The sequence below is a fragment of the Rhinolophus sinicus genome, linkage group LG16 (assembly GCF_036562045.2).
Source record: "Rhinolophus sinicus isolate RSC01 linkage group LG16, ASM3656204v1, whole genome shotgun sequence".
In the NCBI taxonomy this organism is placed as follows: domain Eukaryota; kingdom Metazoa; phylum Chordata; class Mammalia; order Chiroptera; family Rhinolophidae; genus Rhinolophus; species Rhinolophus sinicus.
In genome coordinates, this window is record NC_133765.1 from 26,954,613 (window position 1) to 26,970,177 (window position 15,565).

At 41.2% G+C, this 15,565-nt stretch overlaps 1 protein-coding gene across 11 annotated transcripts in view; it reads left to right on the forward strand.

The window, feature by feature from the left end:
• CIT (citron rho-interacting serine/threonine kinase) overlaps positions 1 to 15,565 on the forward strand; it is a 211,848-nt gene that overhangs the window by 86,793 nt on the left and 109,490 nt on the right. For all 11 annotated transcript variants that reach the window (XM_074321913.1, XM_074321905.1, XM_074321908.1 and 8 more), the window contains exons 6-9: positions 5,080 to 5,222; positions 6,152 to 6,245; positions 12,619 to 12,822; positions 14,262 to 14,415. In XM_074321913.1, the coding sequence (XP_074178014.1) occupies positions 5,080 to 5,222; positions 6,152 to 6,245; positions 12,619 to 12,822; positions 14,262 to 14,415 (595 nt within the window). The remainder of the gene's footprint in view (positions 1 to 5,079; positions 5,223 to 6,151; positions 6,246 to 12,618; positions 12,823 to 14,261; positions 14,416 to 15,565) is intronic.

A 15,565-nucleotide genomic window follows, 5' to 3' on the forward strand; every position in this document is an offset into this window, starting at 1 on the left:
ATTGCTGAGTATGTTATTGCCTTGGGGGTGGGGGGCGCGTTCTTTGAGTTCTTCGTGCCTTTGAAATTGTTGTCGTGTGTCCTGGTCTTTTGAGGTGTATTTCAAGTGAGTGCATTTAGAGTTTTACCATCTTAGGAGTCACTGTTTAGTTATGTTTGTCCCAGTTTGCCTGGCACCGCCGTCAGAGTTTCTGATTCAGTAGGTCTGGGGTGGGGCCCGAGAATTGGCTTGTGTAACTAGTTCCCAGGGGAGGCGGCTGCTGCTGTTGCTGCTACTGGTCTGGGATCTTCACTTGGAGAATCATGGTCCTGTTACTATCGTTAGAGTTAGTTTCTGGTTACTGCGTCTTCCCCTCATTCCTTCAGTAACAGTGTACACAGCTGAGATCCTTTTTTTTCCCCCCTCTCTTTTAGGCCAAGGAATGGTACCTATTCCCCTGCTGTTAACTAGCCCTGGGGTGCTTCACCATCCCATGTTTATTTCCTTTAATCTTGCCCACACCTTTGTCAATAGCCCCTTCATTAATTCATGTTCTCAATTACCTTGCTTGTGTGTGCTGTCTGTTTCTGGCCAAGACTCTGGATGATTCAAGACTCAGTGAGGATTTTTTTGAATAGACGGATGAATCATGCCGGGGTTCACAGTTTCCGAAATATAAAGGGCCTCCTCGCCTTTTCTCTTGGTCATCTTGCCATTCCAGAAGAATCATTTCGGGTCTCTGCCAGGGGCCTCTCTGCTTAGAGGATCCCTTCCTCCGGGCCCCTATGCCAAAGAGAAGGAACCCTGGGCAGAGCGGATTGTGATGCCAGTGGCATCCTTTTGTTTTCATGGCACTTGCACTCACGGTAATTGTGGTGCAAGCATTTCAAGGACACGTTGCTAAGTGGTGGCCAGCACAGCGTGCCTCTAATGACACCCTATGCAAATTGGAGGAGAGAACTAAAGGACTACTGAATATTCACACTGCCCACATACTCGTATGCACACATGTGCATGCAAGTGTGCAGGTATATGCATGCGTGTGTATGTACACACACACACACGTCCTTTGTTTCAAACACAACGCAGCTGATGGGAACTGCCATCCCAGTACATGGGGGTCTGGATGCAAATACCAACAGAGAAGCAGCCACTCCTTCCAAACTGAACCCGTGTAAGACTTGCCCTTTAATTTGCATCTGCAGCTGGTGCCATCAGAAGGGTCTGTCTCTGTTGGCGTAAACGTCTTTGCTTTAAAGGACCAAGTCCGTTATAGCTCCAAGCCAGACTCGTCTGTCAGCTGCTGTGCTTTCTCTGCCATCCGCGGGGCTGTCACATTGGTTAGGGCTCTTTTTCCTCCTCCCTCCCGCCTCCTTGGCCTTGGTGATCACCATGTAGGTGACCTGCAGCTGTTGATTGGGTGCAGGGTCACCCCTTGTTCTTGCAAGGATGGGGGATCGTTGCTTCAGTGCTGATGGGCCGGTTATTTTCCAGCCCTCTGTTGTCAGTGATCTTGTCTTGATATGCAGAAAGATTCCAGGTAGTCACTGAAAAGATGCAAGCAGCAGAAGTGATGGCTGTATCAAGGCCAGGTTTCAAACCAGGGCCCCTTTGCTGTAGGAACTTTCCAGTTGGTCCGGAGCAGGGAGCCACGTTGGCTCCACAACTTGGTCAGCAGCAGGTCTCAATACAGTGCTGGGCTGGCTGTGTCAGAATCACCCTGGGAGTTCCTTCAAAAGGCAGATTCCTGGACCCCACCCTGGGAGCTTGAGCCATGAAGTCTGGGCTGGTCTCTGGAATCCATATTTTTTAACCAGCTCCCTGAATGGTTGGGATAGAAAGGAGACATACTGCTTCATTTTTTTTTTTTTTAATCTTTTTCATTCCACTAGAATTCCAGCTCCACGAAGGCAGGTATTTTTGTCTGTTTTAGTCACTGCTGTTTTCCTAATTTCTAGAACATTGCCTGATTTATTTGGATGAATGTGTTTTATGTATTTCAAAATAGTGCTTCACCAAGTGATTCCCCAAAGGCAAGTTTGAGAAGCCTTTGGACTTGACCAGTCGAATTAGCTTAGAAACCACATATTTGGGGGATCAGCGCCTCCCTGGGCATTGCTGAGTAGTGAAAGTCAGGGATGGGATCACATTTTTGGACAAAACCAGGTACAGTGAATGGACGGTCTAGCATAGCCTGGGTGGTGACTGTGCCTTAATTTATTCATAGTGTTCTGTTGACCGTGGTCTCGAAAACTTAGTTTGTGACTTTTGATAATGCTTTTGAAGCTTCTTGATTTGGTACCATTTTTAAAAGCCCAAAAGTGTTTTCTGAAAGCACCTGAGTCCTGGTTCTTTATCGTGTCTCTAAGCTCAACAGCAAGATGATTGAGTAAGCTTTTGGCCATACCCAAGCCGTCTTCCCCGTGGGCTCCACTCAGACCAGGATGAGCGGCTCTCCCCCCGTAGGATCGTTTCAGGATGGGGTAGCGTTCTGAGGTAGCCAAGTTTACTCAGTACATACATAGCCAAGCTAAATTCTCCTAATGGTGCACAGTTGGAATTTTTTGTATGGTAATCCGGAATCGTGTTGGTGGGTCAAGTTTGATTAACTTCTTTGATAAAGGCCCAGTCTATTTAGAGGTTTGTCATTTCGTACGTCTATTTTGGCCTCGTGTTGTGGAGCAAGCCGCCAAGCAGCTGTTGTAATTTGTGTTGCTTGTCTTCTCAATCAATCCTGGTTTTGAAGACATTGAAAAGTTGTCTGACTCGTAGAAAAGACTAATCTAGTTTGGGCGGGGATTTTCCACTCAGGAAATTTCATTTTCTGAATCGGAGCAAAGTGTGCATATCTTTTTGCCTAAGAGGTGGTTCTTATTTTCTGAATGACTTTTTACTGGTTATTACAAATAGACTCTTCAGGAGTAGCTGCCAAGACCAAATAGTGGTCAGTTTGTGAGTTTTCAAAAGTCGCCAGTGGCTGCTACGTGTTTGACTTTCTCATCCTTAAACTCAAAAGCTGTTCTATTTTTTTACATCTTTAATGGAGCCAGATTAGAAAATTTATACCTGCAGTGTGTCGTCATAAATATGCATTGTTCTTATTTTGAGAAATTTCCGTTCTAAAAGCGTATTTCTGTTCATATCTGTGAATTTTTTGGGGCTGTTTAAGACCTTTTTAATGGCAATATATATTTAAAACAGACGTAAAAATTAGCATTCACCCACATACCCAAGGCCTATGGAGAACCAGGTTGGGATGAGTGGGTGAGCTTCCGGCAACCAGGTAGCGCCTTCGGGCTCCTCCATGACGGGGCAAGTAGTTAATGTCTGCTGTGAATTTGGGAAATAGAGTCTGCATTTTAGCTGCCGCCCCTTCTGGGTGTTGCTGTTCTTGTTAGTTTATAACACAATTTTTTTCAGCAACTGGAAGCTTACTCTTCAAATTGTCTAGTATCTGCTTAAAATCTGCCATGTGAATGGGGGAGACTTCCAGGTGATGATGGAGCCCTTGGGAGGGCACGCCAGTCACCAATTCCTCCAGGGGTCTCTGGTGTGGGTTTGACATGGTGCTGGGCAGAGTTTTTACTGGACCAGCCTGGGGGGGGTGGTCTCGGAGGATGTGCAGGTGCCCCTGCCTTGACTGGAGCATCCTTCTAATTCTAGACTAAAGGCAAACAGGAGTTTGGAGTAGGGTGGAGAAAATTCACATCCCAGAGTTGGCTTCTGGAATGCAATCGTTCGAGAGATTTAGTAGACATTTATTCGGATCTTTCCTTTTCCCAGAAAGGATTTGAGACAACTTAAAGCAAAAGACATTTATCGCGTGTCTCTTAAAATGGGAAATTGGAGCAAAGGACAGGAGAACTCAGTAAGGGTTGACATGGTTGCAAAGATGGTCAAAATGGGTCCCAGCTTCTCCCAGCGAGAGCTCAAAGCATCTTGCAGTAAAGGGAGGGAAAGGAATGCACTTGAATAGTGTGAAGGACCTTGTTGATGGCAGGCTCAGTATATGAGGAAATTAGTCTTAGCCCCATTTTGCAGAGGATGAAACTGAAAGGCAGAGAGGTGAGGTCACTGGACGGGAGTTTAAAGCCACCCAGGCAAACTGGCCTCAAATCCACATGTTGACTCAGGAATTTTGGTGATAACTCAGGTTATCACCAAAAGAAGGAAGGATTTCAGTTCCTTGGGGTGGAAGAAAGTTTTTGCTAATCAAACATTTTACTTGAGGCTGTACTTTATAGTCTTCCTCCAGACTTTTTTCCCTATGTATATATTAACAAATATAATAATTTTTTAAATCACAAAAATGGGGTTGTACTTTATTCTGTATAGCATGTCACTATATATTTTCATGGACAGCTTTCCATGGCAGTATGACTGTATCGAGTCCATTTCAATTTTAATATTTGCATCTTACCCCAGTATTTATCTATGTCATAGTTTAGCACTCTCTTAATGATGGATATTTGGGCGATTTCCAGGTTTTTCCCCCCTGCATGCTACAAATAATGCTGCAGCGAATCTGTTTATTTCTCTGCAAACTATTACAAGGTCCTATAAAATAAATTGTCAGAAGTGGAATTCTGAGGTCAAAGGGCATATAGTCACATTTAAATATTTAATAGTCAGATTGTCTTTCACACTGACTTACAGGAAAAGATTGTACCACCCACCTTTATTGCCTCCTATATTCTGCTGGGTGCTGAGGGGAATGCAGAAAGGGAACAAGAGGGTTTGTTGCCCTCCAAGGATTTCCATCTACGCTGTGTACCTACTACTTCTAGGGCACGTCTAGGGTGTTGATGTGAGTGGGTGGGTGAGTGGGTGGATATAATTCCACTCTTCAAGCTTTGCCTTGCAAGCATTGTGCATGGTGTCTGGAACTAGGCTTTCATTATATTGAATCTCTTGGGGAATGGATGTCATTTCCCTAGGGCAGGGAGCTCATTCTACGTGATTTACACTATGTTTCACACATCTTCATTACTTTGTAGAGACATTGTAATTATAACACGTCAGGCAGTGTTTGAGGATCTAATTGAGACATTTCCTTTTTGGGGGTGTGCGCAGAATTAATAACTTTGGCATTCTCTACAGGTCATGGAATATCAGCCTGGAGGGGACTTGCTGTCACTTTTGAATAGATATGAAGACCAATTAGATGAAAATTTGATTCAGTTTTACTTAGCTGAACTGATTTTGGCCATTCACAGTGTTCATCAGATGGGATATGTACATCGGTAAGTGAGACTCTCTGGTCATGTACTGAGAATTTCTCGGTATCACCTAAGAGTTCCAACAATAAAACGGATGGATGATTTCAGCATCAAAATAACAATCCATCCACTTTTTAGCCAGTCTTAACTATAACTGGCTGAAAATAAATTTTCCAAAGTAGCAGACTTTTCAGCTTACTCATTCAACAGGGAAGTAGATCTAGAATTGTAACGTTCTCAGATTTGCAAGTAAGATCTGTCAATGTAGCTAATAGATGGGGGACTCCTGTATGGGTGCTTTGAGTTAAATGGTAGAAAACTGGAATTTGATTTGCAGAAGGAACCGGAAGACCACATAGGACTGGAAGACCATGGAGTTGTACTTCTTACCTCATCTGTTAGTAATTCACAAAGGTGTTCCACAAAATCCTCAGTTGACAAGTGTTTTCTTTACATCCTCACTCATCTAATGTTTTATGTGCATCTGAAAATGTCGTGGGGATGGAATGATAGTTAGACCAGGAATCACAAAACCTGGACTAGAGTCTCAGCTTTTCCATTGACTAGCTGCATACTGGCCAGGTCCCATAGCAACTTTTGGTGTTAGTTTTTGTAATGTAAAATGTATGTTTCTAGGAGAAATAGTTCATCTAATAACATGCATTTGTTCTCTTCCTTTCTCTCTCCCACTCCTTCCCTCCCTCCTTTCTTCCTCCCCTCCCTTCCTCCCTCCTTCCCTTCCTTATTTTCTTTCTTCTAATTCTTCCTTTTTTTTTTCTTTTAATTTGTTTTGCAAAATGTATGCTCATTATTTATGTCCATCAATAGGGAGGTCTGTCTAGCAGAGTACAGATACTAAAATTTTTTGACAAAATCAATATCCTAGGTTAGCAATTGCTCGCTGATTGGCATGGAGAAGACAACACTAATTCGTCGCCCTGATTTTCTTACAGAGATATCAAGCCTGAGAACATTCTCATTGATCGAACAGGACACATCAAGCTAGTGGATTTTGGATCAGCTGCTAAAATGAACTCAAATAAGATGGTAACGAAACGCAATAAGATAGCTTAATAAAAGCTGTACTGAAAAGCGTTCTCTAATCCTTAAAAGTTTGGGAAATACTGGGATAAACCTGAGAGACATTTTGGAAGACTTCTGCGTGTATGAAATGACTTCTTGAGGGGTATGGGGACACAGAGCTATTTCCCAGACTTACTTGACCTTGGCATTCTTTTATATATAACATAATAACTGTTCATACCCTACAAGACATTTTTAGGAAAATTCTTAAAGTTTGGTTAAAAAGAAAGGAAAATGGCTTATTTTGTTTTTCCATTCATTTTTCTTGCCTGTTATAAACTGTTTTCTGTTAATACTAGTTTTTTTTCTTTTAAGATTTTATTGGGGAAGGGGAACAGGACTTTATTGGGTAACTGTGTATTTCCAGGCCTTTCTTCCAAGTCCAGTTGTTGTCCTTTCAATCTTAGTTGTAGAGGGTGCCATTCAGCTTCAAGTTGTTGTCCTTTCAGTCTTAGTTGTGGAGGGCGCAGCTCAGCTCCAGGTCCAGTTGCCATTTTCTAGTCGCAGGGGGCGCAGCCCACCATCCCTTGTGGGAGTCGAACCTGCAACCTTGTGGTTGAGAGGACGTGCTCCAACCAACTGAGCCATCCGGAAGCTCAGCTTGAGGTGCCATGTTCAATCTTAGTTGCAGGGGGCGTAGCCCACCATCCCTTGCGGGACTCGAGGAATTGAACTGGCAACCTTGTGGTTGAGAGCCCACTGGCCCATTTGGGAATCGAACCGGCAGCCTTTGGAGTTAGGAGCATGGAGCTCTAACTGCCTGAGCCACCGGGCCGGTCCCAATACTAGTTTTTTTTACCTTAAAATATTTTTATGAAATGTAGCCCTCTTTATTTCAAATCCTCTGTTTTCTGTGCAGCAAAGTTTAAATTAATCACCAGAGCATTTGAACCAAATACCCTTAAGCGTTAAGAACCAAGTGCTCAAAAGGTCAATTCTAAGTCCTTGGAATTTTAGTAAAAATTAAAATATATTCCATGTGCTAAGTAGGAAGGCAAGAGGGTAGCTATTAAGATAAAAAAATGAGAATACTTTAGAAAAAAGATGACAAAGTTAAAAAAGAAAAATTAGATTAAAAAAATCTTCTAATATAGTTGATACATACTAAAATGTGAATTTTGAAGTCAATTACGCAAAAAAAAAAAAAAAAAGGTAGATATAAGAGGAAATCAACTTAGGTTTTAAGACTAATTTCACAACTTTACCACTTGGTGACTTTATGAACTTGGCCTTTTGTTCTTTCTCTAAAAATACTGATTCTAGTAAAAAGGAACAAATTAAGAGGTTAGAGAAACTTCTCTTTGAAATTCCCCAGCTGTGAGAGTTAAGTCCTTTATGTAAGGGCAAAATGCAAAATTGCCTTTTTTTTCAAATTCCTTAGAGGAAAGGTGAGTATTATTTCAGATGATGTTTTTGTAATCGATTCCACTTGATCATTAAGTTAAGAATTAAATCATAGAATGAAAGCATTTTATGTTGTAAAAATTATGTACAGTTTGGAAATAGGCATGAAAACTTAGATATTGAATTTACTGGAATAAAGCACAGAAAAAAAGTTAAAGCCAAAGTTTTATCACCTAAGATTAAAAAACTTATACATTGCATTAGTGACCTTAAAAAAACTCATGCAGGGGGCCAGCCCGGTGGCTCAGGCGGTTAGAGCTCCATGCTCCTAACTTCGAAGGCTGCTGGTTTGATTCCCACTTGGGCCAGTGGGCTCTCAACCACAAGGTTGCCAGTTCAATTCCTCGAGTCCTGCAAGGGATGGTGGGCTCCGCCCCCTGCAACTAAGATTGAAAACGGCACCTTGAGCTGAGCTGAGCTGCCTTACGGATGGCTCTGTTGGTTGGAGCGCGTCCTTTCAACCACAAGGTTGCAGGTTCGACTCCCTAAAGGGATGGTGGGCTGTACCCCCTGCAACTAGCAACGGCAACTGGACCTGGAGCTGAGCTGCGCCCTCCACAACTAAGACTGAAAGGACAACAACTTGAAGCTGAACGGCACCCTCCACAACTAAGATTGAAAGGACAACAACTTGACTTGGAAAAAAGGCCTGGAAGTACACACTGTTCCCCAATAAAGTCCTGTTCCCCTTCACCAAGAAAATCTTAAAAAAACAAAACTCATGCATCTAGAAACAAATTGAAGCATGGGTATACAGCCTGATAATAAGTGAAGCATAGGCCCATAGCACCACTGACATTTTGGTCTGGCTAATTCTTTGTTGTGGGGCTGGCTGTCCTGTGTATTATAGGGTGTTTAGCTGCATCCCTGATCTCTATCCACTAGATGTCAATAGCACCTTCCCCCTCCAGTTGTGACAACCGAAAATGTCTCCAGACATTGCCAAATGTCCTGGGGGGGGGGGTAGAAGCACCCCTGGTTGAGAATGATTGCAATAGATTGAGAAGCATCCGGAAGCTAGTTAAGTAGAGCTCGCACTATGCGATTGCAATAAGAAAACCTTGGAAGGCTAGATTAAGATCCAAAGGCCCTGCTTGGAGCATAAATGGGAATTAAGAGTAAGGCCCCATCTCTGCATTCGGAGTCACGCTCTTCACAGCCCTTGGCGGAGAGACAGGACTCCCGTTCATTTCAGATTTCTCTTTTTCAGTGCTTCAGGTTGCCCTTTTCAGGTCTTCTAATTGTAGCGACCTTCACTTCAGGCAGGGTGCCTCCCAGAACACTCAGTTTTATTTGCAGCTCAACACGCTTCACCCCTGATTATTTTGGTCAATGAGATACGACACTCAGTCCTATGTACTCGAGAATATTGTACCTCCTCTCCTTTGGAGAGAGAATCATTTCTCTAGAACGTTCTGTTTTTAGGGCCAGAACGTGTCCAGCAGAGAAGGAATTTTTGGCATTATTTTAAGTGCAAAGGCCCTTTTCTTACAGAAGACCAAGAATCTGCAAGCTAGATCAAGTATGGATGTAGAATTAATATCTTTTTTTTGGTATTTTTGATCAGTGGTGGTGGGTTAAAAATGCGTTTCCTTTACATCCAATGTTTTACCGGCCTAAAGTAGGTTCTGATTTTTTTTTTTTGTACTCAAAATATACTATATAAAATAGAATCCACATTGCTGTATGTTACCCCAAAACAATTAATCCTTTTCCCTACCACTCCCAAATATTATCTATGTATTTTGGACATTTGTGAATCTTAGGTCTCTTGAGTTTTCCATCTTCCATTGTCTTTATTTCAAGCTGCTTAATCAGACTATTGCTTTGGAATCTTTTTGTCAGTAAACACAGGTGGCCTGTACTGCCTGGAGATTTGGGTACTGAGCTGAGATGTGACATTGACCTGCTGTGTGACTTAGATCACCCACTTCACCTTATTAGAATCTCAAAGAATGGCAAACAGCTAACATTTCCAACCTGTCTCATTCAGCTCTCCTGAAAAACAATTGTAAGGAGATTATAAATAAAGAGCATTATAACATGTTAAGTGATAATCAGCCCCATTTAGCAGTTGGAAACCCATAGGAGATAGCCCTTTCTGAGATTTATATAGGAGTGAAAAGATTTTATTTCTTTTTCACAAGAGGAACAGCATAGCCAATTTCCGCCCCCCCTGCTTCTGCAGGTGTGTGTTTATGCCCTGGGCAGCTAGATGGGGAAAATTAGATTGAAAGAGTTTTATATTTAAGCCTTTTATGGAAAGGGAATTGGGAGGAGGAAGACAGTGTTTTTCTTACTTCTCATCTGCTTTCTCCTTGTAAAAGAATCTGGTAGATTAATCCTTTCCTTTTTTCAATCCTCTCTCTCTCCAAATGTGACTGACTCTTCTGTCTCCTAGCCATTTTCTTATTGTCTGCTCCTGAACTGGTGTAGTTTCTTACTTGTCGATACAGTAAAGTGAACCCAAGTTTAGTAACACTGGGGCTGTGTCAGACGGTGTCCTGCAGGCATGCTGTACATGATTTCACTTTTCATATCTCACCCAGATTAGCTGGCTGTGAATTGCCCTCCAGGAGAGTGAAAGCACCTTGCAAAACCCTTATCGGAATGTGGGAGATTGCATGTTAAACAGGTTTAATGTGCTTGGAGGTCAGTAGCTAATGGAAACTTAGTCACCGTTAATTGTCATTAAAAGTTTTAGTTAATTACTACAGTAGGAGATGTACAAAAAGCAAGCTCTAGGGGGTATTTTTCCTTAAAATTTATAAAATGATGAGACAAGTGTATATAATCACATGTCTATTATGGAGAAAGAATTAGTTGGGAAGTTAGCTGACTCTTCAATACGTCTAATCATGAGTTTGGAAACGAGGCATCGACACTTTATACCCTTTGCTGTGTCATGCTGATAAACATGGCAAAATCAAGTTCCTTTCAACTCTTTGGTTGTGAAAGTGACCGCGTCCTGTGAGTCACAAACAACGATAACTGAATATTCCCAACCACCTGGTGTGATGATAAAATAAAACCCAATAAGAGCAAATGATGCATATTTGAGGATTGTGTATTATTTAATGGTTCTGCAAGGTAATTAGGCATAAAGGGCAAGCAGTTCATCAGTGATACAGTGGCATTAGCAATACCAAGTTTGATCAAGATATTACAGTTTTTCTTCTCATGTTTTGATATTTAAAAGATATTTCTCATTGTCAGTATTACCGAAATACTGATTTTACCAAAACCCTGTAGTTTAATCCTCATTTCGTGCAGAGCTCATTAACATTTACACACACATTGAAAGACGGAAGTCTTGGCTCAGGCTTTCCAGCGTCAAGGCTTCCTCTTGACTTAAGCTACGTTCAGTTCCTCAAGCTTAAGTAAGGTGCCCTGTCTTAGACCAAATATTTTCTCCTTTCTCTTCACTTTTGTCCATCACCACAGGCCTGGGGGTTTCTTGGGTGGTGTGATCATCTGGCTTTCCCAAATGGGTACTTGCCATGGAAATCCTATTGCCTAAAGCAATGGATGACTGGTGTCAAGAATAACAGTATCACACTGCTTTCTGGGTTTAGGGTTTGGAAAAACCAATGTTGGGCCGGAGGGAGGCAGTAAAAAGAGGGAGTAGGGAGAATGAGTTCATTTCCTATAATAATGGGTCTTTGAGGGGCAGGAGAAGAATAGGGTTCAAGTTACAGGCTGGGAGAGCTTGGTTCTTCATCCCTGGGGAAAGGAGACTTCTAGTGCCCTCTCTACACATTCCCTTTCCCTCCATTCCCAGTCAAATCAAAGCAAAGGATATTTACTTTCTTGATATAAATCCCAGCATTAAAGACGTGTTGCCTTACCTATAAAATCTCTCAGCTCACTTTAATGGGGAGAAAGTCCTTTGGCCTCATGGAACTGCCAATTTGAGAGAAGCCTTTTTAGATGTAGGGTTATTGGACAACTGGTCGACACAGTATATGACTATCAGCAGGCCTTCTCTGTTTTATGGAGAAGAAGGTTAGAGAGGTGAGCCTTAGACCTCAAATTTCATGGCTCAATAAAACTTTTAACACAATTTTGAAGACCAAAAGGGTTGCCAGTTTACAGGTTGCCTAAGAAGGGATGGGGGTGAGGGACAGAAAACCTACTTCCATCATGAGCATCATTTCAAGAAACAAGGACATTGAAACACACACAAAAAAAGCCAGAAGGACAAAGTGTCACAAAAAGGACAGTTCTTTAAATGGAATATATTTAGCTTTATAAAAAGACCTCCTACGTTGTTGTAATCTTCCTTTGCCCAGGTCAGGTGCTTGGGTGCCATTGCATTGGAGGGCGCTAGTTTCTGAACAGTGGGGTAGGGTAGGGTGGGGGGGAACCAAGGAACAGGATTTGGGGGTGAGGAAAATGAACTCATTAACATTTGACCTCTGGCGAAAGTTATTTATCATATCTTGCCTTGTGGATGGGTCAGCATCAGAATGTTGATTCCAAATATTTAAACTTGAGATATAATATGTTTGTAATTGTGTGTTGCCAGCTAGCTGCCAGTTTTTCAGTAATGTGTAGATTGAGCTTCCAGACTCATCTTTAGGCCTTATTACCATTTTGCTATTTTCATAAGTAAGAGTTCTATCAGGAACGTGAAGCAGAAGAGAGATCTTCCATTCCCAATATACACCCCACTCTAATTTGTGTAACCAAAAGGTATATATCAACAACTCGTTCTCCTTTCTTTGCCTTTGGATTATATTATGAGCTTTTTTTTTTTTTTTAATTAGTAAACATTTGCATTTCCTGACAGTGTGCCACTTGACAGAAGGTTTAAGTGTCTGGGAGAATAGTAATCAGTGGCAAATCAGCTCGTATCTGCAATGTGGCTGTTGGCAGTCTGTTTGAGGATAATTGAAAGTTTTCTGTGTTGATTTTATTTATGGGTTTCCAGGTGAATGCCAAACTCCCGATTGGAACCCCAGATTACATGGCCCCAGAAGTGCTGACGGTGATGAATGGGGATGGCAAAGGCGTCTACAGCCTAGACTGTGACTGGTGGTCTGTGGGAGTTATTGCTTATGAGATGGTTTATGGAAGGTCCCCATTCACTGAGGGAACCTCAGCCAGAACCTTTAATAACATCATGAATTTCCAGGTAAACAGCCATTTGTAGATTTCAAAGTCATATTGAGAAATGTCATTTAAAGGTTGTGCCAATGAACGTTTGTAGTATAAGCCTGCAGTATTGGTTAATAACCGTCGTAGATAGGACTCACATAGCACTGATTTTGTGCCAACCGCTGCTCTAAACACTTTGTTAATTGTATTTTATTGACTTTCATCTGCCACTAATTAATTGTAAGCCTACACCATTATTTTATGTGCCATTAAAAAAGAAAAACTGCTGCCTACAAATCTATGATCTTTGATTGATTATGAAATGTATTTTGACATCAGGGCTGTTAAATGTGAATAAATGGGAGTCTTTGAATCGATGAAATATAGTTTATTAATTCAGCAAATTCTCCAACAGCCTTGTGAGGTAGATATTATTATTTTCATTTTATAGACAAGGAAACCAAAGCGCAGAGTAGTTAAGTAACTTGCCCAAAATAACACAGGCAGTCTGGTTTTGAAGTTCATGCCCTTAATATTATGCTATATGCCGCTTCTTAGTACTAACAGCTATGGAATAAGATTGAGGACATGAATTAGAAATACAGTAATACATGTATAAAGTAGAATTTAAAACTTTTTTCTAATAACAGATTTTCCACTGTATTAAGTCCATTTCTTAAGGATATGATAAATACATGTGTTTTAGTGTCCACCAAAATGAAAAAGAGAACTTATTTCACAGGATTTTGTATGTCACCCCATTTCATCTTTCTGGAATGCTTAATATATGTTTTTATATGTATAATACCTACTGTATTTGCTTAATACATGCATATTATTCTTGAGTCTCCTTTTGAGTTAAAGTTTCCCCTTCGATGCTTCTTAGGGCTAATGTATTTCCTTTATTGCAATTCACTCATTAGCAATGAGTGAGATACTGTTAGGTGCCAGGTTTACAGTGATGAGCGAGAAGGAGAAGGCTCTCTGCCTTCTTCCTCCACCATCATACAGAAATCAAAATACGTTGTGTATGTGCGAAAGCAGAGTGCAGAGGGAGCACGCAGGAGGGAGTGGCAGGGTGGAAGAGGTGGGCAGGGGAGAAGGGCTGGAGTTGGCGAGGGTGTTCTAGGCAGACAGAATAGCGTGATTCGTTCAGGGAGCTTTAAATAGCTCATCATTGTTCGACAGCAAAGAGCAAGATGGGGAGTATAGCTAGATGAGACGAAGAGGGGAGCAGGGGTCAGGCCATGAGAAGTATTGAACCCTTGCAAAGGATCCAGGCCTATTGATGTGAACAGGCCATTTATTTTGGGAATATGCCTTTGGTCCAAATTTGAGGGCACGAAACTTCTTTCTTTAAAAAAAAAAAAAAAACAGGAAAAAAAAAAACTTGCACATATGAGAAATACTTTCTTCACTTTGGGACACGTGAAGCTGAATTTGCTAAGGAAATCATTATTTTATTTTTTGGAATAGCGGTTTTTGAAGTTTCCAGATGACCCCAAAGTTAGCAGCGAATTACTGGATCTGATTCAAAGTTTGTTGTGTGGCCAGAAAGAGAGACTGAAGTTTGAAGGCCTTTGCTGCCATCCGTTCTTCTCAAAAATCGACTGGAATGACATTCGTAACTGTAAGTAGAACCCCGTTCCTTCAGTTCAGGTGTTGGGATTAAGAAACGTCTGCAGTTATTCTGGCCCACAGAAGCTGGCATAAATGGTGTAATAAGAGCTTTACTCATCGACAGGAATAGAAAACGCTAATGATGTAGTGTAGCTGTCTTTGAGTAATAATTCTACTTTAAAATTGTTTGCATAGAACTGGGTCATTTATCAAACTCTGCGTTTATATGGCCTTTAGAATATTATCCCTCAGTACGTTAGACAGTAGGAGTTGAAAGGTTGTCACTTGGTTTGACCGAGTTTCTCAGAGGAAAAGTGGACCTAGGTATTTCATTCACAGATTAGGGAAGGGACACAGAGGTTAGGCAAAGCGCCCAGTTGCTTTGCTAATAATGGCCAAGCCTGTACTAAAACCATAAATGCCTCGCTGTGTACATTTGTTTCCCTCTAAATTTTTTGTCTTTGCTCACAAGCATGTAAAATCTATAATGTATATGCACAGTGGATTCATTCATGTATCACTTTGTAGTCAATTAGTGCAAACTACATCCATTGAAAACAAAAACCTGACTAATTGTCCACAAAACTAAAATGCTTGTTTTTTTTACGAATTGCTAATTTTTGTTTTTAACCTTTTTTCATTCTTGGATGTGTTGTTGATTGAATGTGCTCTAGTGACCTGACTCAATGATTAGCATAGATTAGAGCCAGTAGGAAAGCCGCTGGCCTGTTTGAGTGTGTGTGTTTTATTTTTGGTGATGAGGGGAGGTGGGAACATGGAATCCATTTCTAGATGTCAAAACCAGGCTTCTAGTTGGAATGATGTTGTAATTATAACCTTTTGCACCTTCATTTGAAATGTGTGAGTTGGGTTAAAAAATCTAGTATCCTCTAGTTGAAAGCCGTTTTGATGGTTTCTCTAACCTGCCAAAATACATTTAAGTAGGCTGCATTTCCATAAAACTGTCTTGCAAATTTTCTTTTTCTTCTGGTTAGTCACATTGTTTTATTTTCCTAATCTTGAGGCCTCAACCCCCAAATCTCCAAGGTTCAGAGCTTTTAATTAGAATATATTTTCAGTGCAGTCTTCCATTTTTGCTTTTAGAAAGATTTGATGCAGTTTCTTTTAGTTGCTGTTCAAACACTTAATCTTTTCCCACC